Raw genomic sequence first — 21,575 nt, forward strand, 5'->3', positions numbered from 1 at the left:
GGGGCCGGGCGCGCGGGGCCCCGAGCGCGGGGCGGGGCGGGGCGCGGCGGGGCGCGCGGAGAGGCCGGGCCGGGGCCGGGGCGGAAGCCTGCGGAGCGCGGGTAGGCCGCCGGGAGTGGGGGCGGGTGGGCGTGCCCCGGACGGAACGCACAGGGGTCCGGGGGCGGGGGAGGACACAGGGCTCCCGGCGCGGCCTCCCACCTGAGGGCCTGGGCACAGGCCGAGGGGGCGCCTGGAGCGGGCACTGACCCCCAGAGCAGGGTCAGCGGCCTGGCGACCTGATGGGTGGGGCCTGCGGGCGACTTGTGAGCTGAGGAGGGCACACAGGGGGCAGACAGCCACAAAGAGATCCCGCGCCTGCGGTCGGCGGTGGGAAGGAAGGGAGAGGTGTCTCGAGGAGGGGGCGCCTGGGAGCCTCAGAGGGTCACGGAGTCAGGGTGGCGCTGCAGAGGATGCAGCGGGCCGGAGTAGGGCACGCAGAGCGGGAAGGACGGAGCTCGTGGGGCCGAGCTTCCCGCCTCCGCGTGACCTCCTCGTCCTGTCTCCCACCCCTCAGGCCTCAGCCACCCCTCCGGATGCTGGTGCTGCCGGCCCCCGGCCCCCGGCCCCCGGCGTTTCCCTCCGCTGAGGCCATGCAGGCCCCTCCCCCTCGGACAGGCGGGTCCCCAGAGCCCGGACCTTCCTGCTCCACAGGATGTCCCCAGACCTCGCCCTCTTCTTCCAGGCCCAACCACTACCTGCTCATAGACACCCAGGGCGTCCCGTACACCGTGCTGGTGGACGAGGAGTCGCAGAGGGAGTCCGGGCCCGATGGGGCGTCAGCCCAGAAAAAATGCTACAGCTGCCCCGTGTGCTCCCGGGTCTTCGAGTACATGTCCTACCTGCAGCGACACAGCATCACCCACTCGGAGGTGAAGCCCTTTGAGTGCGACACTTGCGGGAAGGCATTCAAGCGGGCCAGCCATCTGGCGCGCCACCACTCCATTCACCGGGCAGGCGGCGGGCGGCCCCACGGCTGCCCGCTCTGCCCTCGCCGATTCCGAGAGGCGGGCGAGTTGGCCCAGCACAGCCGGGTCCACTCCGGGGAGCGCCCCTACCAGTGCCCGCACTGCCCGCGCCGGTTCATGGAGCAGAACACGCTGCAGAAGCATACGAGGTGGAAGCACCCCTGAGCCAGGCTGCGGCACCCCCCCCCCAGGTACCGCGGGATTTTGGGGGCGGGGGTACACAGGGACACCTGTCATCCTCAGACAGCCGGCGAGCACCAGGGGGCCCTGGACACAAACAGACCCAGCGCCGCAGGGAGGCCGACCCTGGCCTTAAGAAATCCTGCAGTCATCTCCTGGTGTTTGGGAGATAAGATGGGAACAAGACCCCACGTTTCCTGAATGGAACCCTCTAACCTCGGAGACACCAGCGATTCCACGACTGAGCCCTGACTGCCGGGGTTGGGCCAGGTGGGGGCAAGAGTGCCACGTGTTACCGATCTCGGGCCTGAAAACTGTGCCTGGGGGCCATCAGGAATCTGCACTGTCTTCCTGAGACCCGCCCCACTCCCCCCCAACGTGCGATGCTGGAGGAAAGGGCCCCAGACTTGCCTCCCACTCCCCAGCCAGAGGTGGAGACTGGACACTCACTCAGTAAACACGTGTTCCGCTTTGAGCACCCGAGGTCGGTCTGGGAGATTGTCTTTGCCCACTGCCTGGCAGGGAGACTTCGCAAGTGCCTGGCCCACCTGGCTGGGAAATGGGCAGGCTGGCCTGTCCTGGGGCTCATCCGAGCTTGGCTCCTGACCACCTGTGTCATTGAGGCAGAATGTTTTTAATCTTAACTTTCTAAAATCCACGACCCATTGTAAGAAACACATTTTATACGGCAACCCGGTATACAGATACACAAAATACATGGAAAACAAAGGTTTAACAATAGTTACTTCTGCGTGCAGGCCTCATATTTTTTCCATCTATTTCATTTTTTAGACTGCTGATTACAGATTTCATTCTACCATATTAAATTTTCTGCGCATGAATATGTAGTTTAAAAGACACCGAACTAGGGTAGGTGCCTCCCCCTGCACGTTTTGACACCGGTAGTGAAGTGAGTAGGAGGGGCGTGTGGCCAAGACGGTTCGACTCTCCAGCTGTAGGGTTAAAAAGCACTGCTCTCTTTAAGAGCTGGTAGGAATTCTGGAGCACGGAAGCTACCGGAGAGAGGGAGGAGAGGCAGGTGGCACTGGGGCAGAAGCCGAATAAACACCTGCCCTCTCACCGAGTTTTCTTTGCGTGTCGGAGTTGTGTCAGGAGTTGTGCCGGGCCTCATCTCTTCCAACCTCTTGTTGGGTGGAGGAGAAAACCAGCTGTCTCTACTCCCTAGACAGGGAGCGTCCCATAATCTGGTTCCAGATAACACTCATAGGGTCCCGAGCTTCAGTTCTGGCCCCGGCCAGGCGCTGGGCTGAGCGTTCTACGTGCGTCGTATCCCCACAACAGACCTAAAAGGGATTATAATCGCCCCACTTCACAGGTGAGAAAACCGAGGCTGCGAAGGAGCGGCCAGGATTGGGATCTAGGTCCGAAAGTTGCAAAGCCAGCTCTTAATAACACGGGGGCAGGGACTGGTTTTTAGGCCTTTATTTTCGGGGAGGGGTAACTCACTAGTCCAAGGGCCCCGGGAAGCCTGGGGTCCTGCGTGCTCAGCCCAGGGGAGATGCAGGAGCGGGTCGCGGGGGTCCACTCCGGCCAGTTCTCAGCATCTCTCTTAGGGGGATCCTCAACCTTCCTGGCTGTTCCCTACGTCTCTCTGCCTCTCCCAAACCCGACCCGGCGCCTCCTTACCCACCCGGGTAACCCCGGGCGCCGCCAGCTCTCCAGGAATTGGGAATTTCGTGACGTTCCCTGACCAGGCTTCGCGGAGGGCGGGGGAGTGCTGCAAGGGGCCATCGCGCAAGTGCGGGCCGGGTCTCCGCCGCAAACGGCCGGCTCACCGGGGACCCGGGACTCCTGGAGGAGGCACGCCACCTGCGCACCAGGCGGCCCCGGCTGCCGGCCCTCCTCGTCGCCCGTCTCCGAGACTCACCGCCGCCTCCGCCCCGCCCGCGGGTGGGTGGTCGCTCCCTTTTGCTCCCCGTCACTCTTTGCAGACGCTCCCCAGCGCCGGGCATGGGCGCCGCCGCCGCCGGTCCCCGGGCCGGATTCCGCGCGCGGGTGGGTGAGCGGGGATCCCCGGCCAGCTCGGCCCCGGGCACTGAAGGGGGTGGTGGCCGCGTCCGCACCTGCGGCCAGGCGCATCCTCCGCGGGGACCACTCGCCGCGGCCCGCCCTCCCGCCCGCGGGACAAAGGGCGGGGGCGGTGCATCCCCACGCGTGACCTTCTCCCGCGCCGCGCGCGCCCAGCCCCCCAGCACCGTCCGGTGCTCGCCCGGACGTTATCCGTGGGTGAGGAGGCCCGCCCGTGGCTGGGGTCCCCACCCTGCACCTGGAAGTTGGGGCACTCTCCCAGGCCGGTAACCTGTGTCGAGACCCTGTCGGCCTACTTCGACCAGAACCCTGCTCCGTCGACCCCACGGGTCCTCCTTCCTCCAGCTCCCCACTCCCTAGAGCCTAGGAGTTTGTAACCCCAGGTGTCCTCAGTCTGCCCCGCCTCCGTCAGACCCACGAGTCCCGGCCTTCAAACAGCTTTCCCCACGTCGAGAGCCCCAGGTCCCCCGGAATGCCCCCCAGAAGCCCGTCTGTGTTCCTCCATTTGTGGCTGCCCTTTTTGTCCAGTGGCCCTGAGGCGCTCAGCTGCCGGGGTCTGCAGAAGGCCGCGACATGAACAGCCGGAGGAGGCCAGGTGAGGAACCGGGGCCCTGCTCCACCCACCCAGGTCCCTGCCCTCTCCTCCCTGGCTGGGGTCTGGTCCGAGGCCCCGGGACCACCCTTGGGTGAGCCTAGCCTCTCTCCTCCAGTGAAGAAGGACAGCGAGGCCTTGGAGATTTCCATCCCCTTCGATGAGACGCCCCACCTGGACCCGCAAATCTTTTACAGCCTGAGCCCCTCTCGGGGGAACTTCGAGGGTGAGTGGACTGGAGGGGGACTGAGTCCCGTGGGGGTGCAGCCAGGGTCCTTGAGGCCTGGGGTGTGACCAGGGCCGACCGCCCCTAGAGCCGGCGGAGGCTGCTTCCCCGACAGCGGCCCTGATGAACGGCGTCCGGGCCCAGCTGCACCTGGCCCTGGAGAGGAACTCCTGGCTGCAGAAGCGCATTGAGGACCTGGAGGAGGAGCGGGACTTCCTGCGGTGCCAGCTCGACAAGTTCATTTCCTCTGCCCGCCTGGACGCAGGTGAGGGCGTCCCCCCTCCCCAGGGCACCCAGTTCCACCTTCCTCAGGGATACCGGTGCCCTTGCATTCACACTCCTCCTTTGGTGGCTCTCCGTGGGCGCCAAGCCCCGCCTCCTTCCTGCTTGAGTCCTGCTGATGGGCGGGACTGTGGCCTGCTTGTCTGGGTCCTATGCACTGCCCCGACCCCTCCCCACGGGGGCTTTCCTGCCCCGCATCTTTAGTAGTGGCCTGGAGGATCCAGCCTCTCCTCGACCTCGCTGGTGATCAACCCCTGGCTGGCTGCCTCGAAAGCTTCCACTTCCCTCTCTGGAAAGTCATCTGAGAGTTAGGTCGAGGGCCCTGCAGCTTTTCTCAACACCTACCTCATTGGGGACCCCTGTGCTCTGGCGCCACCTCTGGCCTGGGTTGCTGGGGTCTACCACCATCCGCCCCCCATGCTGGGGAAACCCACGCAGGATGGTCAGGGGCAGGGGCCCCTGGACTTTCTTTGTGGTAAGACGAGCACCGGGGTCCGAACCCGCTGTTAGAGGGAGGGCCTGCATCAGAACCTGGGCAGCTTCCCGGTTTGGGTGAGGGCGGGGGCATGCCCTTCCCAGGGGACTAGAGGTAGAGACTATTTCTCTTGGGGTCTGAACCCCACACCCCCAGCGAGGTCTTGCCTGCCCCTACTCCTCTGGAGGCCTTACTGGGTCCCCAGAAAACTCCTCCACTGTGAGAACCCCACAAAATCACTCTTTCCTGAGGTCCCCGTGGTACTGGCCTGGTCCGCCGGGCCCCTCCCCCAGACCTCTTGCACCAAGTCTGAGCATCCTCAGGCCACGCCCACCCAGGACCCCCAAATCCCGGCCTAGTGTACTGTGTTCAGCTGGGCGTCTGTGCTGCACTTCCTCCTGGGAGACCCCCTTTCCCGGGGACTCTGTGACCTGCCACCGGCCACCTCGATGTCCTGTTCCCGCAGTTCACGTGTGTGCGTGTCTTCCCACCCCTCTCCAGACGACCACTGCCGGGGGAAGCCCGGGCCTCGGCGGGCCGAGGGGGACGGCCGAGGGGGGACAGGGGGTGAGGCCTCAGACCCCGAGTCAGCCGCCTCCTCGGTCAGCGGAGCATCTGAAGAAGGCAGCACCGTGGAGAGGAAGAGGCAGAAGCAGAAAGGAGGCCCAGGCCGGCGGCGCTTCGGGAAGCCCAAGGCCCGGGAGAGGCAGCGGGGTGAGTGGGGGACGCGAGGGGCTGGGGGTCTGTATGAGCTCCCTTCTCCCCGCCCCTGCATCGGCAAACAGACCAGATCAGACCTGGTTGACTGTCTGGGCCTCCGTGGGTGGTCCTGGTTTATAATCCTGGAGTTGAGGCCCCGGGGGAGGCAGCAGTGGCCCAGGAGGCCTGGGAGGAATGCAGCCCTTCCCCGCACTCGGGCCCTCCCCGGGCCTGCCTGTCTCCCCTTCTCCCACCTTCTGTAACTCACAGCTAGCCTCCTGGTCTTTCTGGTTCCACTTTCTGCCTCCTCCCGCCCCCCCGCCCCCGCCCCGGTCTCTGTACCCCCAACTCTCTCCCCTGCCCTCGGCTTGCAGTGAAGGACGCGGACGGGGTGCTTTGCCGCTACAAGAAGATTCTGGGCACCTTCCAGAAGCTGAAGAGCATGTCTCGGGCCTTCGAGCACCACCGAGTGGACCGCAACACGGTGGCGCTGACCACGCCCATCGCGGAGCTGCTCATCGTAGCCCCGGAGAAGCTGGCCGAGGTGGGCGAGTTCGACCCCTCCAAGGAGCGCCTGCTCGAGTACTCGCGCCGCTGCTTCCTGGCCCTGGACGAGGAGACCCTCAAGAAAGTGCAGGCCCTCAAGAAAAGCAAGCTGCTGCTTCCCATCACGTACCGCTTCAAGCGGTGATCCCACCCCACCCGGCCCGGCGCCCGCCCTCCGGCCCCTGCTTCCTCGCCCGGCGCGCGGGCCGGCGTGTGCACGGGCGGTGGGCCCCCACGAGGGCGGCTAGTTTCCGCTCGGACCGCCACCCCCTCCCCAGGCCCCCTGTATATAGGTCTGTCCCCTGGGCCTCTCACAGCCCTAGCGTCCACCCTGCCCTCCGCCTTCCCTGGGTTGGGGGCGGTCCTCCCTTAGTCCTGCTTCCAAGAGGACCACCATCCAGGGTCCGGTTCTGTCTTCCCTGACCACTGGCACCCCCGCATCTGAACGGCACCGTCCTGCCCTCGCTGGGCCCTCCCTCCTGGGAAGACTGCGGGACCCTGCGGGGCGAGGCCACTGTACATATCCCGTCCGCACCCCAGCCCCGCAGCGAGCTTCCCACCCGCCTTCCAAGACCGTCCGAGTCCACACGAGACAGAGCTATTAAGATAATTTAAATTAAAATGATAAAATTTGGAATAAACTAGGCCCCGGCCTTTTCTTGGGCAGGGGGTGGCCGTTGCCGCGGGGACGGTAACGAGGGCTCTGGAGGATTCCGGAGCGCGGACCGTCAGGCGGGAGAGCCGGGGAACTGGGCGAAGACAGGGTGTATGTAATTAGCTCCCGCAAAGGCAGGGGTGGGAGGGGAGGCAGTTGTGTCCTGGGGAACTCGGGGGCGAGGCAGCACTCCGGGGAAAGTGCGTGAGCACCACCCGCTGGGCTACTGGGACCAGAGGCGCGGCGGCAGGAGGAGGGACTCCATGACCTCCGGCGGAGGTGGCCGGCCGGGGCAGCAGGGAACAGGGATCCGCCAGGAGGCGGTATCGCGAGATTATCCGTCTCCCGGAAGTGTCCTCTGCGGCGCCTGCGCGGCGGGGCGAGCGCGCTTGTGCGGTCGCCACGGCAACTAGTAAAGGGGCGGCCTAGCTTAACGGTTGGGAATGCAGTGCCCTCCCCGGGGAAAGGGGAAGACTCACGCACGCGCGCTGAGGGCTCTGGAAGCGGGGGTGGGGGGCCCTTTCTGGAGCAGCTGAGAAACCTCGCCTCAGACCGAAGTCTAACGCAGGCGCAGAAGCCCATCCTGCCCCCCCACCGCCTCTTTCACCCTGCGCAGGCGCACAAAGCCGCGCTGGCAACCTCCGCAGCGGCCGCGCGCACCCTTTACCCCGCTGGCTGCTTTTGTCTCGCGCAGCCTTCTTAGGCTCTCCGCAGGAGCGGCCCTTCTTTTCCTCCCCTTTCCCCACCCGGAGAGTCAGGTGCCGAGAGCTGGGACGCTGCCCTTCTCCGTTTCCTCTCCCCGACCCACCTCGCCTCCGTCCTCCCTCCCTTTTCGGTTCCCGGAGCCGGAAGGAGCCGAAGCACTGACGGAAAAAGCCGAAGCTGTCACCCGTGAGTGGGGATCTTCCCGAAGTGGTAGCGGAAGGAGCCGAAGTTCTCCGGGAGGGGAGGGGGCCACTGTAATCTCCGGAAGGAGCCGAAGTTTGGAAACAGCTTGATCTCTGACTGGGTCCGAAGGCGAGCGCCGGAAACCTTCGGAAAGTGCCGACTCCGGGACGGTTAGGACTGTCGGAAGTAGCCGATTCGCTTGGACTGGGCCGGCGGAGAAGAGCGGGGATAATCAGCGCAGGCAGTCAAAGGGACGGTTTGAATTTTCAGAAGAAGCCGGATTCTTAGAGGGGGCTGGGTCCAGAGGAACGCGAGGTACTCCGAAAACATCCGAACGTGGAAGAGCTAATATCCGAAAAGTTACGAAAACTTGGGAGTCCGTGAAACCCTCACTTCGGGTGTTTTCGGAAGTAGCCGTAGTCACCGCTCCGGACGCTTTCCTCTACGGTCCGGAAATAGCCGACGCGTTTCGGCGCCAGACCCTGGGGGGAGGGGCACCTCGCGGGCGCGCAGGCGGGGAGGGGCGGAGCCGGGGCGGGGCGGGGCGGGCAGCCAGGCCTTGATTAGGTAGGAGGCGGCGGAGCGCCGGCGGCGGCCGGAAGTAGCCGAAGCTAGCGGCGGAAGTAGCCGAAGCGGCCGGAGCGGGCGCGCGGCAAGGCGAAGCGAAAGCAGCACAGCGCCCTACGCGGCCGCCTCAGCATGTCGGACTTCGACGAGTTCGAGCGGCAGCTCAACGAGAATAAGCAAGGTGAGAGTGCCGGGGGAGAGGGGCAGCGGGCGGGGCGGTTCTTGGCTTCCCTCCGTGTCCCCCGCCATTTTCCCCGTCGCTTCCCCCTCTTCTTAGGGCCGCGCGGCGCACCCCCCCTCCCGTCCCGCGGCGCGCGCCTCGCTCACGTGACCGCCCGGCGTGCCACGCGCGGCGGGGAGGGGGCGGCGGGCGACGACCCGGACGCATGCGCACCGCGCTCCGTTCCGCGCCTAGAGTGGTCGAGTTGGAGGCGGCGCTGGCGCGGCGGGCTCGCCTGGTGTCACCTCACGGATTTATGCGTTTTTTAATCTGGAAAGGAGATTGTATAATGAGTCCCGCAACTCCTTTTCGCCCAACGCCCTGGCACTTCCGCTTCCGGCTGGTTAGGCCTGGTTCTCCACGCCCCCTTTGTTCCAAAATGGCGGTTGTGGGTGCCCCTTCACGTGGGCGCTGGCAGTGCCGCGTGGGGAGCACCTCTCACTCTGGCGCCTTTGCTCCTCTTCCTACTCACCGGCCGCCGGGACCCCGCTGGCTGCTAGGGTCGGCGCCGGTGGAAGAGGCCGCATTGTCCGTGCTCCGTGCCCCTCCCGCACCCCTGCACCCCTTCTTGGGGCCCTGGCTCCCCCGGCGGTCGCAGTGCGGAGTGTGTGTCTGTCATCGCTCCCCACGGCCTACATGATCGCTCCAGCCTCCTAAATCTCAGCGTGGAGCGGACTCTTGGGCACTGAGCGAGGAGAGGGCTCGCTTCACTTCAGAGGGTGGGAGGCGCGTCCCCCTCGGGAGACGCCGAGTCGAAGCACGGGGCTGTGATTAGTTTGGGGACTCCAAGAACGTTAGCGCTGGGAGAGTTGTAGGACAGTTAGCAGATTTCCTTGCCTTCTTAATCCGGTTTGAGAGTGAACAAACAAATTTGGGTCGAGGGAAGGTGGCGGGCTTGAGGCTTGCTCTGCTTGTGTCTGGAACGCCGAGTGAGGGGCGCTGGGATTCACCTTTCGGCCCAGCCTGAAGTTGGGGAGGGGGTGGCTGGATCAGTAGACTGTGCCTGGGGAAGCGTACCTACCCGCAGGTTGTCTGTCACATACGTGATGCACTGCTTAACAGCATGGGCTTTGGAGGGGAGCAGACGCGGGTTCTAGCACCTGATGAGTGCCTGAGTATTTGTGGGCCTATTTTTTCCTCATGTAGGTCGCTGGTTTTTTTTTTTTTTTTGGTCGCTAACAGATGATAGTAATAATAGTTAAGTTTACAGCACCCACCACAATGTGTCACGCACATTGCTAAGCTCTTCTGCAGTTTTCCTAAGTGGGTTCTTGTAACAGCTCCGCGAGGCTGAAGTGATTCCTACCCTTCGCAGAGGCGGAAACAGGCTCAAGAATAAAAGCTTTCCAGATTTCAGCTGATGAGAGGCAGAGCTGAGATTCAGCGGGGCAACATGCCGACGGTGTGTGGCATGTGGCTTGGCCTCCTTTAAGTGCCCAATAAGTGAACCTTTTCAACGGTGAAATCGTTCGTAGTGTGAGGGCTCACTCGGAAATGTGGACGAGTTTCCAGCAGATGTCCCCAAGCCGTACACCTGGGGGTGCCCGAGAGCCTCATTTAAATAAGAGGAGAAAACAGGTTTAGAGGTTTGGTTGCTGTTGCACGGTTTTGTGCAGGAAGCTGAAATGGCCCCTGAGTCTTCGGGGCTGCAGAGCCGCGTCCTGCCAGGCTGGACAGCCAGAGCTGATGGAGCTGCCGTGGGGCGCTGACACCCGCGCTCTGGTCTCTGCCTGGGTGTCCCCTCTGCCCTGGGAGGCCAGGCCCTCAGCCTGGGCATGTCCCTGGGGTTGGTGAGTTGTTCCATAACGACGTGGCCGTGGCATTTAGAGCAGCCAGAGCTCCCTTCCTGTTCTGATGTGTGCTGGATCATTCTGTTTTTTTTTTTTTTCTGGGGTGGGGGCAGGGGTTTCCCTTGCTTTATGGGGCAGCTTTGCCCACGTGCTGCTCTGCCCCTGAGTCTGTCTTGGCGGTCCTGTCTCCTCCAGGCCTCAGCCCCTGCGACCTGGGTTCCGTGTCTGTGTCCACGACACCCGGCGGGCACCAGTGCTTCCTGTGTGACCACCTCTCTCTGCCTGTCTGTTTCTGAGCCTCAGCTGCAGGGAAGGGTCTCTGCCCGTCTTAGCAGTGGGGAGCCAGAGGCCCAGAACCGTTGTCCATCCCCTTCCCAGGACCAGGATGCTCCTCACACTGCTTGCCCGTTCCTCCTGGTGCCAGTCTTGGATATATTTTTCACGTTTAGTCTTTTCATCTTTGAGGAGGCAATTCCACCATCACTAGTGGTTCTATCCAGGTCCTAATAGGTCTGCCTGTTTCGTGTTTAGAGGTATTGCCCCTGCCTAGCTGCCCTTGACCTTTCAGGGTTCATATTCAGGCTTCACCTGTATCCAGGCCTTTTGGCCAGGGCAAGTCACATGACCTCTCTAAGCCTCAATTTTCTCATCTCTTGTGAGCGAGATTCCCCCTCCCAGCAAGTTTTTCCCCACAGTAACCCGGGGAGTAAAACCAGCAGTCTGGTTTTAGACAGCATCTGAATGTTTGCAACGAGGTTTTTTTCTTTTCTGAGTGCGTATGGAGCTTGTTTTATTGTTAAAACTCATTTATAAAAGTTCGCGGGTAGTTGCTTCGGAAGAGCTTGAGAGTTGAAGCAGCACGCCGGAGGCTTTTGACAGCCTGTCCTTATTGCCTTGTCTCCTCGTAAAATGAACTGGAGTCTGAGGGCTGGTTGAGCATGGTGGGGGAACCAGTGGCCTCTTTGAACCGAGGGACTGGACTACAGACCGCGTGGGGCAGAAGCCGCGTGCCTCGGGGGGTGGCGGGCTGCTGGGCGAAGGAGGGGAGGTCGAAGGCCCTGGCTGTAGCGGCCGAGGGGCGGTCTGGAGGAAGGGCCCACCCAGCTCCTGCGTCCTTGACGCTGGGGCGGTGGGCGGGGCCTCCCGGGAGGGCGGTCCGCTCGGGGGGCGGGACGGGACGGGTGGGTGCCCCGCCCCCCGGGGCTGCCCGGCCCCGCCCGGCCTGACGCGGGCCTGAGGTGGGGCGCGGGGTCGGCTGGTTGAGGAGGAGTCTCCTGAGGGGTCGCCGGGTCCCTTCAGGAAAACATCACTGGGTCTCTTGATTCCCCAGCGTCTAGCCCTGCCCCTCTCAGGGACGACCCTGGGTCAGGCCCCTCAGCCCTGGAGGGGGACCAGGAGCCAGCCTCCTCTGACTTCTCTGGCCCCCCAGCTCCTCCTGAGCAGACTCAGGTACCTTACGCCCCGGGGCCCTGCCAGGCCCTGTCCCCTCAGGTAACTGCTCCCGCCCGGCCCCCAGGGCCCTCGGGCTCCGCGTGCGTGGACAGGAAGCCTGCCGCCCCGCCCTCCGCGAGCCCTTCCCCGTGGGGGTGGCCTCCCGGGCTGGGGCGCGGCCTCGGGGGCGGGCGGGCCGGGCTGCCCCCGCCCAGCTCACGGCCCTGTCCCCGCAGAGCGCGACAAGGAGAATCGGCACCGCAAGCGCAGCCACAGCCGCTCCCGGAGCCGGGACCGCAAGCGCCGCAGCCGGAGCCGCGACCGCCGCAACCGGGACCAGCGCAGCGCCTCCCGAGACAGGCGGCGCCGCAGGTACCAGGGCGGCGGGGCTGCGTCTGGGCCGCCGGCCCCTCTCCGCGCAGGGCTGGGGCCTCTGCTGTCCTGTCTGGCCGCTTTTTTCTCTCGGCGGGGGCTTCCGGGGGCGAGTCTGGGGTCAGGGCCCCGCTTCCCCCGTCTGGTCTGGGTTCTCTGTCGGCTTCCCGGGCTGCGCTCTGCCTCCCTGGGGTGGAGCGGCATCTCTCGGAACAGCTCTCTGCTCGGACGCCTCTCCCCTTCCCAGGCTGCTCCCTGCTTTCTCTGCCCCAGTGGAAGGGCGGGTGGGTGGCGCCCCGCCTCCTCCCACCTGAGCCTCTCCAGCTGGAAGCTGGTCTGTCTGGCCCTTCTTCCCTTCCATGTGGCTGGGGGGCTTGGGGGCGATGTGTTCAGTGCCCTCCGGGGGGGGGGGTGCGGTGTGCAGGGGAGACGAGGGTCCCCAGTCACCCCTCCCCACACCTTTCCCTCCCACCCCCAGCAAACCTTTGACCAGAGGCGCTAAAGAGGAGCACGGTGGATTGATGTGAGCTTCTCTTCTGTCCCTTCCCCCACGCCCTCCCCCGCCTCCCCCGCCCACCCTGCCCTGTCCTCATCCGCCCGCTCGAGCACCGGGAAGAGTCCCCTGCCCGGAACGGGTCGGCCCTAATCGCGTCCTCTCTCTCCTTGAGAGCCGAGCCGGGGCCGAGGGGAGCCTGGGGGGCCGCAGGCCCGCCTTTGGTCAGACTGAGGTCGCCCTGCCCCGCTCTCCCCTCCCGCCTCCCCCAGTCGCTCCCCCCGCCACGAGAAGAAGAAGAAGGTCCGCAAATACTGGGACGTGCCGCCACCGGGCTTTGAGCACATCACCCCCATGCAGTACAAGGCCATGCAAGGTGGGCTCCACGCCTGGGCTAGGGGCGGGGTGGGCGAGGCCCTGGGCGGAGCAGGCTCTGCCGCTGCATCCTCTGACCCCTTCTGTCCTTCTTGAAGCTGCGGGTCAGATTCCAGCCACCGCCCTCCTCCCCACCATGACCCCTGACGGTCTGGCTGTGACCCCGACGCCGGTGCCCGTGGTCGGGAGCCAGATGACCAGACAGGCCCGGCGCCTCTACGTGGGCAACATCCCCTTCGGCATCACAGAGGTACTGCCCTCCCCTGCCCCCTCTGCCCCCCCTTCCTGTGCCCGCTGTTCCTCCCTCCCTCCGTTCCCTCCCCCAGCCTGCACGGGTCAGACTCTGCGCCTGCAAGGCCCCCCGGCCCCCTCCCCGACGGACGACGGAGTTGAGCCAGCCAGGGGCCGGGCTGGGTGGCCCTCTCCTCCCTCCTCTTCCCTCTCCCGTCTCCCCTCCCCAGCCTCCTCCAGCTGCCCAGGGATCAAGCACACACATAACGTACCCACGAATCCGTGGTCCGAGTCCGTGTGGAGAGAGAGAGGGAGACACGCACACGCGCACACACACGCAGACGCACGCCCCCAGCCTCTCTGACACGCCTCTTGTTCTCTGCCGCCTCCCCGTCCTCTCCCCAACCCCTCCATGGTCGCTGCTCTGATTTTGATCGCCCTGACCTCCCCGCCTTCCCCACCGCTCCTGTCCCCTCCCCTCTCCCTACCCCTTCCCGTGGCGCCCCCGAGAATCCCGAGATCAAAGAGTTGTTTCCATTTCTCTTTAAAGTGAAATATTGTGGGGCTGAGATCCCTCGTAGCAACAAAAAGTTTGCTACCATCGGCGAAGGCAAGTAAGGTCCATTCTGACTTTCTCAACCTGCACTTTGCTGCATTTGATAAACCAGCCCCCGACTCCAGGACCAGATCCCTCCACATCACTCTTCTCTCCCCCTCCCCGCCCCGCGCCCCCTCCCCGCCCCCTCTCTCCAACCCTCCGTGTGTTCTGCCTGTTGACGCTCCACTTCATGCCATTTCTCTCCTGCTGTCGCCACTGGATGTTTCTTCTACACTCTCCATCTGTTTTCTCGCCTCTCCCTCGTTTCCCGCTTCTTTCTGATGACCTCCCTTCTTCCCCGGTTGGGGCCCTGTGGCTGTCCCCACACCTCTGACCCCTGGCTGTCTCCTGTGCTGCCCCCCGCCCTTGTTTCTTTCATCTTTCTCCTGCGTTTGTCCCAACTACTGATCTCTGCCCCACCCGGACTCCACTGTCCCCCCCCCACCCCCCACCCCTCTGTGTCTCCCTCTCTCACCCTTCCCCTCCTCTCTCCACCTCCCCTCCCCGCCCCCCCCCCTGTCTCCTCTCTCCTCTGCAGGAGGCCATGATGGATTTCTTCAACGCTCAGATGCGCTTGGGGGGGCTGACGCAGGCCCCTGGCAACCCTGTTTTGGCCGTGCAGATTAACCAGGACAAGAACTTTGCCTTCTTAGAGGTGAGCAGGCCTTGTTCCCACCAGGCCCTTCTGCAGTCTGCTCGCCACCCAGCTGCGGTCTTGGCACCCTTGAGTGGGCTCTGACCGGCCACTCGCCTTGCCCCTTACCACCTTCTTTCCTGTCCTTTTCTTTAGTTTCGCTCAGTGGACGAGACCACCCAGGCCATGGCCTTTGACGGCATCATCTTCCAGGGCCAGTCGCTGAAGATCCGCAGGCCTCATGACTACCAGCCCCTGCCGGGCATGTCGGAGAACCCCTCTGTCTATGTGCCTGGTGAGTGGGCTCTGGGGGTGCCTGAGGGGTGTACAGGGCCAGCCCGGGGCCTCTCAGCCTGTCAGGGGCCGGGGCAGCCCTAGGGTCTTGGGAGAAGTGGGATGCTCTGGGCCTCCAGGTCAGTGCGAGTGTGCCAGAGCCCACGTGGATGCCCACGTGTCCGCCCACGTGTCCGCCCACGTGTCCATTGAGCTCCTCCATGGGCCTGATGGGTGGCTGTCCCCTTTTCTCCTGTCTCGGGGCTTCCGCTGACCCCTGGCTTGAAGCAGGTCTCCCCGCCGTGGTCAGTGCCGTCTGGGTAGGTGGACAGCGAAGCAGACCTGGGTGACCAGAGCCTGCTCTCTGATGGGCCGGAGAGTTGCTGTGCTTTGCAGCCACATTGTCTCTGGTGAAGCTCCTCTGTCACTCTGGCCCGAATGTCCACAGATGCTGGCGTCGGGGGCCCTGTCACACTCATGGTGTAAAAGGCCCTTCTGGAAAGCCCTCAGATCGGGCAGGAGCAGCACGTGGCCGCACCGGACCTGCAGGCTGTGCCGAGGGGTGGGCCTGTGTTGGGGGGCGTCACCGCCCCCCGGGGGTTGAGAACAGGGGCTGTCCTTGCTGAGGTTCACACCGAAGGGTGCGTTTTGGAAGCAGTCCTTTTGCTCGTGAAGCCAGGGGTGCGGGGCCCAACGAGGGCAGCCCTTGGGGACCACCTGGCTCCTCTCTGGTCCCTGCTGAGAGTGTGGGGGAGGCCAGCAGTCTCTGGAGCTTGTGGGAGGCCCTGACCTACTGCTGATTTGCCGTGTTTTCTGTGCACGTGTGTCTGGGGGGATCAGGCCACGGGATGTGCTTCCGTGCCTCCCGGTGACCCAAATGCATCTTAACCATCCTGTTGATGCAGGCTGGCCCAAGCCTGCCGTGCCAGGCACCACCCGGGGGGTGCGGTGGTGTCGTGACTGTCCTGCAGTACAGAGTTAGAGCTGGTGCCTTACCCCTGCATGCAGGCCTGCCTGTCATCCTTCTCTTGTGGGAGCCTGCCTCTCACTGTGGCCGGTCTCCTCTCCTAGTATTTGCCTCCAGCCTCCATGGAGGGGCTGGGGCTCTAGCCACAGTGACCGGGGAGTGTGCTTCCTGGGCTGTGGACGGGGTAGGAAGCCAGATTCTGCATGTGGGTGAAGCATTCTCAAATCAGAGAAGCTTCTTTGTAATGACGAGGTTTTTATTTTTAATTTAATTTTCGCCATGTGAGTCTTTGTTGCTGCTTGAGGTCTCTCCTTAGTTGCGACGCTTCTCGTTGCAGTGGCTTCTCGTGTGGGGCTTGAGGGCGCTTGGGCTTCAGTTGTGTTCTGTGGGCTTAGTTGCCCCGAGGCAAGTGGGATCTTCCCGGGCCAGGGATCGTCGAACCCTTGTCTCGAGTTGGTGGGTGGATTCTTAACTACTGGACCACCAGGCAAATCCTAAACACAATATTTTGATTTTCCTTTCTACTCCAACGAAGAAGTCGAGTCCACAGATGATTGAAGGGGTGAAAGTGATAGTCGCTAAGTCATGTCTGACTCTTTGCGACCCTGTGGACTGTAGCCCACCAGGCTCCTTTGTCTGTGGGATTCTCCAGGCAAGAATACTGGTGTGAGTTGCTATTCACTTCTGCAGAGGATATTCATGACTCAGGGGTCAAACCCAGGTCTCCTGCATTGCAAGCAGATTCTTGACCACTGAGCCACCTGGAAGCCCCAGGGAGACGCATTTAGTAAAATTCAACAGACGCTTTTGGTTGGAGAAGAAACAGTTCAGGACTCTAGATGGAAGGGGCACGGCCTGAGGCCCTGCACCTGTGTGGTCCGGAGGCGTCAGGCAGGCCAGGCCAGTGGCTGGGCAGCAAGGGTTCCTGCCTAGGAGGCGGCGATGCCGCGGGGCCTGGGGAGGCTTCAGAGCCCATGGGGGCTCTGGGCACCCACACCGGCCCAGAGCCTCTGTCTGCATCGCGCGATCTGGCGTGGGCCCTCCTGGCAGCCTTAGGACCGCATGACCACGGCAGGGTGGTGGTGGCTGGGCCGTGGCCTGCCCTCCCCCGTGCTGGGCCGCCTGGAGTTCGGCGGCCTGTTGTTCTCACCTGGCCCCCCTTCCCTCACGAAGAGTCTCGCTCCGGGCGGAACACTGCCCCTCTGGTCCTCCGGGCTACACGGCGCTGGGTCGCAGAGGTGGGCCAGGCCAGGTGGCCTGCCGCAGTGAGCCCTGAAAGCAGTCAGGAGCCGGCCACGGTGTGGGCCCCGGGAGGTGGAGGACCGCGCTGCGGAGCTCGGTGGGCTGGGGGGTGGGGCAGGGGTGATCAGCAGGGGGTGTGGCCAGTGGGTGCCTGGTAGTCCTGAGGCCTGCTCTGCTGAGGGGCCCCCACCGGACGTAGCTCAGTGCTGAGGGGGTGGGCACAGCCCAGCCTCACATACACGGAACGCCGGGCCCGAGGTCCCATGGGACTTGGCCCAGAGGCAGGGGGGTGGGCAGGCCCGGGGAGTCGGGGCCCCTGGGGAGCCCTGGTTAGGAGGTCGGGGGCAGGAGCTCTGAGCTGGGGCCAGAGGGGGAGGGGAGGCCGTGGCTTGCGACCCTCCCTGGGGGCTGAGAGCTCCCCCAGCTTGGGGCGAGTGTGATTGCTAACCTGGCCCAGTGTGCGGCTGTGCCCGCTGGTGTCGGGTGTCGCGAGGAGGGGGCTGGCAGCCAGGCGGGCCCCCCTGGAGACAGCCCCCAGGTCCCCGTGATGACCGTGCCAGGAATCGCAACCTGTCTGTTCCAACCCCTCCCCCCCCAGGAGTCGTGTCCACCGTGGTCCCGGACTCTGCGCACAAGCTGTTCATCGGGGGCTTACCCAACTACCTGAATGACGACCAGGTAGGCCCCTGCCTGCCCCGAAAGCTGACGGCACCCTGGCCCGACCCCCGGCCCCCACCCCCCGCCCCGCCCTGAAACCTGACTGTGCCCCGGCCCGCGCAGGTGAAAGAGCTGTTGACGTCGTTTGGGCCGCTCAAGGCCTTCAACCTGGTCAAGGACAGTGCCACCGGGCTCTCCAAGGGCTACGCCTTCTGTGAGTACGTGGACATCAACGTCACGGACCAGGTGAGCCCGGCCTCAGCGCACCCGGCCCTGCTGCGGTCTCCCCTCAGGGTGGGGCGCAGGGCTCGCAGCTCTTCCCCCTTCGCCGTGCCCTGTCTGCCACGCAGCCCGCTCTGACCCCGACCACCTCTCCCTGCCCCGGCCCCTGCCCCGCCCCACCACAGGCCATCGCAGGGCTGAATGGGATGCAGCTGGGAGATAAGAAGCTGCTGGTCCAGAGGGCAAGTGTGGGCGCCAAGAATGCCACGCTGGTGAGCCCCCTGGCACGTCATCTTCCATTGGCTCGGGGCACTGGGGGCGGGGAGGGGCTGGGTGCTGGCGGGTCCCCCCACACTGGGGGTGGGCACCCCGTGACCCCCGTCTCCACCCCTCCACAGAGCACCATCAACCAGACTCCCGTGACCTTGCAAGTGCCCGGCCTGATGAGCTCCCAGGTGCAGATGGGCGGGCACCCGACGGAGGTCCTGTGCCTGATGAACATGGTGCTGCCCGAGGAGCTGCTGGACGACGAGGAGTACGAGGAGATCGTGGAGGATGTGCGAGATGAGTGCGGCAAGTATGGGCTCGTCAAGTCCATCGAGATCCCGCGGCCCGTGGACGGCGTGGAGGTGCCCGGCTGCGGGAAGGTGCGTCCCTGCGCATATACACCACATGCGCGTGCGCGCGCACACATACACACACGGCCCCCCCCCCCCCCAAGTGCTGCTCTGACCCTGGCATTGTGTGAGGCAGCGATGCAATGCTGTGGCCGAGCGCTTGTTTCTGCAGTGAAGCAACTTTGCCACAAAGCCTGCTGCTGTGTGCCACTGTGCACGTGGTCGGCTCTCCTGGGGGGGGCACAGTGCTAAAAGCCGCCCCCCAGCTGCAGCCCCCGTCCTCAGGCCGGCTCCTCTCCTGCGCTTGCCTGGCCACCCCCAGCTCTTTCTCCCGGTTCGCTCCCTGGTTTCCAGGCTCTAATTTTCAGCCCGCCGAGGTGCGCTGGCCCTGCCCCCATTCTGGGTGTCCGCACCTTGCTGCACCCTGGGGAGTGTGTGTGCCTCATGACCCCCCAGCCACTCACTTGCGCGTCCACGGGACACTGTTAGACCTGAGGTGGGCTGGGGGTAGGGCAGGGCCCTCCGTTTTAGCAGAAAGGTTGGCAGGGGGTGAGGCCCACAGAGGGTCCTGGGCGGGCGGCACTGAGGGCGCAGGGTTAGCTGGAATGGGCACGGGAGACCTCGGTGAGGTCTTCGAGTGGAGGTGAGGGTGGGCGTGCAGCCCTGCGGAGCTGGGACTTTCCGGGGTCAGGGTGACGGCAGGCTGGTCTTCGGGGCTCTGCAGACGAACCGTCTACCGTTGTCTGGCAGGAGGACGGGGAGAAGGCGTGTCAGCACCTGGACCTTGTGTCTGCTCTGTGCGTGTTGGGGGCGGGGGTCGTCACGTGATCAGACTTGGGGTGACAGGGCAGAATAGAAGCTGAGAAGCAGGGAGATGAGCGGGTCAGAGGGGAAGGGGCAATGCTGGGGGCTGGGGTCCCAGCGAGGTGCTGTGGGCACAGGGGCTGGATGGACTTGCTTTCCAAGTGTGGGGTCTGGGGTCGCTAGATGTACTGGCTCCAGGGCAGAGGGGTGGCCCACCCGGGAGGGATGCAAAGACCTTGCCTGGTCTCTGGGATCTGCCTGTGAGATTTGTGTCCAAACTGTATTATCATTCTTTTCAAACATAGGTAGGAGCAGGGAAACCGTCAGGGTGGTGGTGACTGTGTGGAATACTTAAGTTGGGCCAGAGCGCCCCATTGGCCAGTGTCGGGATGCCAGGGTGCTGTCAGTCTTAATTTCCGCCCTCGGCTTACCATCTCCTCCTCTGTTTCTTTGCTGAAACAAAGTGTGTCTCATGTTGCTGGAGCGCTTGCTCTCCGTCTGAGCCACTGCTGTCTCGGTTCTGGGGTCTGTGCTGCCACCTGGGCCCCATCCTGCCTCCAATAACCAGGAGCTGGTTGTGTCCCGTACCTGGTGTGACGGTGAAGAGCGCCTTGGGGCTGCCCAGTGCCCCCTGGGGACACATCCACCTTGGCTGAGAACTGCTATAAACAGAGGACTAAAACATCTTTATTTTTAAAAACCTACATGATACCATTCGTACACTAGCAAAACTACCCTTCGTATCTGTCTACCTAGGCATGCTTGAGTTCCCTTACTGTCTCAAAGATGTCTTTTTAAGTTGATTTGATCAAAATAAGAATCCTGCAGGGTGCTTTCAGACTTTTCCTTTTTTTCAGTAAGCCGTTTTTGCTTGTCGAAGCATTAGAGTGTATTTTCTAGAATTCTGTTTCCCCTTGTTCTGAATTAGGCTGGTTATGTCCACCCCGCCCTCCACTTCTGTCAGCTGCTGGTTCAAACAAGATGATAATTTTGAGTAGATCAAGGTTCAGGTTTTTTCTTTGGAATCAGCCTGGGTGTGAATACTAAGTGCCGAGGCTTCCTTATTTCATCCTTTGTCTCAGGGAGACCCCATGGCCGCTGGGGACTGGGGAGCACCCAGGGGAGCCTGGTGCAGGTAGACTGCTCTCCTTGAGCCTGCCCGTGCCCTGCCCTTTGGGCTCTTGACTCGAGCTTGCCTCCGCTCTCCATGCCCTTGTGTTCTGTGTTTCTGTGATCCTGGGGCGCTGGAGGGTGTTGGGTGAATCCCTGCACCTGCAGTGAGGCCTCTCTCCAGCCCTCTTCCTCCCGTGGAGTTCTGGGTTTGGGTGGGTGCTGCTGGTTGCTGAGAGGAAGCGAAGAGGCCTGGGTCTTCCTTCACAAGCCGCGTCTTGTTCCTACAGATCTTCGTGGAGTTTACCTCTGTGTTTGACTGCCAGAAAGCCATGCAGGGCCTGACGGGTCGCAAGTTCGCCAACAGAGTGGTCGTCACAAAATACTGTGACCCCGACTCTTACCACCGCCGGGACTTCTGGTAGAGGCGGCGGGGGAGGGCAGGGGCGGAGCTGGCTGGGGGCTTCTCCCCCTCCTGCTCCCCCGTTTTCCCCCTCTGAAGACGATGGGCAGAGGAGTGACAGCCGAATGACAGCCGGCAGCAACTGGAATGGCAGCAATTAAGGGTGGGGGTGGGCTGGGGTTGGGGCGGGGCAGGGACTGGGGAAGTGCGCACACAGACCCACACAGACACACGCACTCACAGACACAGAGGGAAGGGCGGGGAGGGGGTGACCGCAGGGAGGGGTTGGACCCCGACAGCCCCTCCCTGAAGCAGTCTTCTCCTGGATACCCCCTTTCTCTTACCCTTCCCCACCGTAGAAACAGCGTGTTTATATTTTATGGCCAAACTCTTTCGAATTTTGTTGTCCGGCCCAGTACCCTGCCCCTTCCCTCTCAGGACCACAGCTCCCGTCCTCCTGGCCTCTGGTCCTCGCCCTGGTGTCCTCCTGGTTTCTTACGTAGTCGGTTCTCTCTAGTCTCCCAGACTTGCCCCCTACCCCGTGGCCCCCGTCCCTCTCCTCTCTGTGGCAGTTTCATATTTGCTAAGACGAATTTGCTCATTAAACATTTTGTTGTATTTTACTTTATGGAGCTGTTACGTGTCCCGTGTGTGTGAACCCTTTGCTCTCCAGGTCTCGGGTTCTCTGGGCCCCAGGCTGAGGCCTGGCTCTGGGAGGCCTAGCTGTCAACCCCGGCTTGGGTGCCCCTGCCCTTGGCGCAGCCGAGGTGACACTCGCCTGCGTGGCCTGCCGCGCTGGGACGGGCCGGGGCGTGGCCCCGGGGAGCAGGGGGCAGTGAACTGGCCCAGCAGACGGGGGGAGGGCGGTGGGCGGGCAGCGGGCTGGCCTCGTGGGCCCAAGAGCTCAGGTCGCCCAAGGCACCGCCGGCGGTGGCGCATGGCCCGGGGGCCCGGAGCTTGCGCGCGGGAG

General features: G+C 63.7%; 3 protein-coding genes and 1 long non-coding RNA gene across 6 annotated transcripts; 3 read left to right on the plus strand and 1 right to left on the minus strand.

Moving 5' to 3' along the window:
* The first annotated feature begins 152 nt into the window (after nt 1-152).
* Nucleotides 153-1,928, plus strand: ZNF581 (zinc finger protein 581). Its single transcript, XM_040251964.1, has one exon. It carries the CDS (start codon nt 453-455, stop codon nt 1,170-1,172), a length of 720 nt encoding a protein of 239 aa, XP_040107898.1. The 5' UTR covers nt 153-452; the 3' UTR covers nt 1,173-1,928.
* On the plus strand, nt 1,618-6,697 carry CCDC106 (coiled-coil domain containing 106). Of its 2 annotated transcripts, none has more exons than XM_040251963.1 (6): nt 1,618-2,523; nt 3,765-3,831; nt 3,947-4,054; nt 4,143-4,319; nt 5,313-5,525; nt 5,885-6,697. In XM_040251963.1, exons 2-6 carry the CDS (start codon nt 3,810-3,812, stop codon nt 6,199-6,201), a joined length of 837 nt encoding a protein of 278 aa, XP_040107897.1. In that variant the 5' UTR covers nt 1,618-2,523; nt 3,765-3,809; the 3' UTR covers nt 6,202-6,697. The 2 variants fall into 2 exon arrangements, with proteins under 2 accessions (XP_040107897.1, XP_040107896.1); XM_040251962.1 differs by having other exon boundaries at nt 2,498-3,203.
* On the minus strand, nt 6,652-8,217 carry LOC120871936. Its single transcript, XR_005723136.1, has 2 exons — nt 7,520-8,217; nt 6,652-6,805 (listed from the first exon to the last, which is right to left on the minus strand). It is a non-coding gene; the product is annotated as an uncharacterized LOC120871936 (long non-coding RNA).
* U2AF2 (U2 small nuclear RNA auxiliary factor 2) lies at nt 8,143-21,233 on the plus strand. 2 transcript variants are annotated; one of them, XM_040251961.1, is made up of 12 exons: nt 8,143-8,347; nt 11,844-11,979; nt 12,458-12,502; nt 12,745-12,848; nt 12,946-13,097; nt 14,215-14,331; nt 14,467-14,605; nt 17,391-17,470; nt 17,573-17,695; nt 17,857-17,943; nt 18,070-18,318; nt 20,493-21,223. In XM_040251961.1, the coding sequence occupies exons 1-12, from the start codon at nt 8,299-8,301 to the stop codon at nt 20,625-20,627; spliced, it is 1,416 nt and encodes a 471-aa protein (XP_040107895.1). In that variant the 5' UTR covers nt 8,143-8,298; the 3' UTR covers nt 20,628-21,223. The 2 variants fall into 2 exon arrangements, with proteins under 2 accessions (XP_040107895.1, XP_040107894.1); XM_040251960.1 differs by having other exon boundaries at nt 8,154-8,347; nt 17,857-17,955; nt 20,493-21,233.
* The last annotated feature ends 342 nt before the right edge of the window (nt 21,234-21,575 follow it).

The sequence above is a fragment of the Oryx dammah genome, unplaced genomic scaffold (genome assembly GCF_014754425.2).
Source record: "Oryx dammah isolate SB20612 unplaced genomic scaffold, SCBI_Odam_1.1 HiC_scaffold_13, whole genome shotgun sequence".
In the NCBI taxonomy this organism is placed as follows: domain Eukaryota; kingdom Metazoa; phylum Chordata; class Mammalia; order Artiodactyla; family Bovidae; genus Oryx; species Oryx dammah.

Excerpts from the sequence above, each read along its gene's own strand:
- ZNF581 (XM_040251964.1), top strand. The coding sequence starts at position 453 with ATGCAGCGGGCCGGAGTAGGGCACGCAGAGCGGGAAGGACGGAGCTCG.
- CCDC106 (XM_040251963.1), top strand. The coding sequence starts at position 3,810 with ATGAACAGCCGGAGGAGGCCAG. Across the intron at positions 3,832-3,946 it reads GAACAGCCGGAGGAGGCCAG|TGAAGAAGGACAGCGAGGCC; the intron begins GTGAGGAACCGG and ends TCTCTCCTCCAG. Across the intron at positions 5,526-5,884 it reads GGCCCGGGAGAGGCAGCGGG|TGAAGGACGCGGACGGGGTG; the intron begins GTGAGTGGGGGA and ends CTCGGCTTGCAG.
- U2AF2 (XM_040251960.1), top strand. The coding sequence starts at position 8,299 with ATGTCGGACTTCGACGAGTTCGAGCGGCAGCTCAACGAGAATAAGCAA. Across the intron at positions 14,606-17,390 it reads CCCCTCTGTCTATGTGCCTG|GAGTCGTGTCCACCGTGGTC; the intron begins GTGAGTGGGCTC and ends CTCCCCCCCCAG. Across the intron at positions 18,319-20,492 it reads AGGTGCCCGGCTGCGGGAAG|ATCTTCGTGGAGTTTACCTC; the intron begins GTGCGTCCCTGC and ends TTGTTCCTACAG.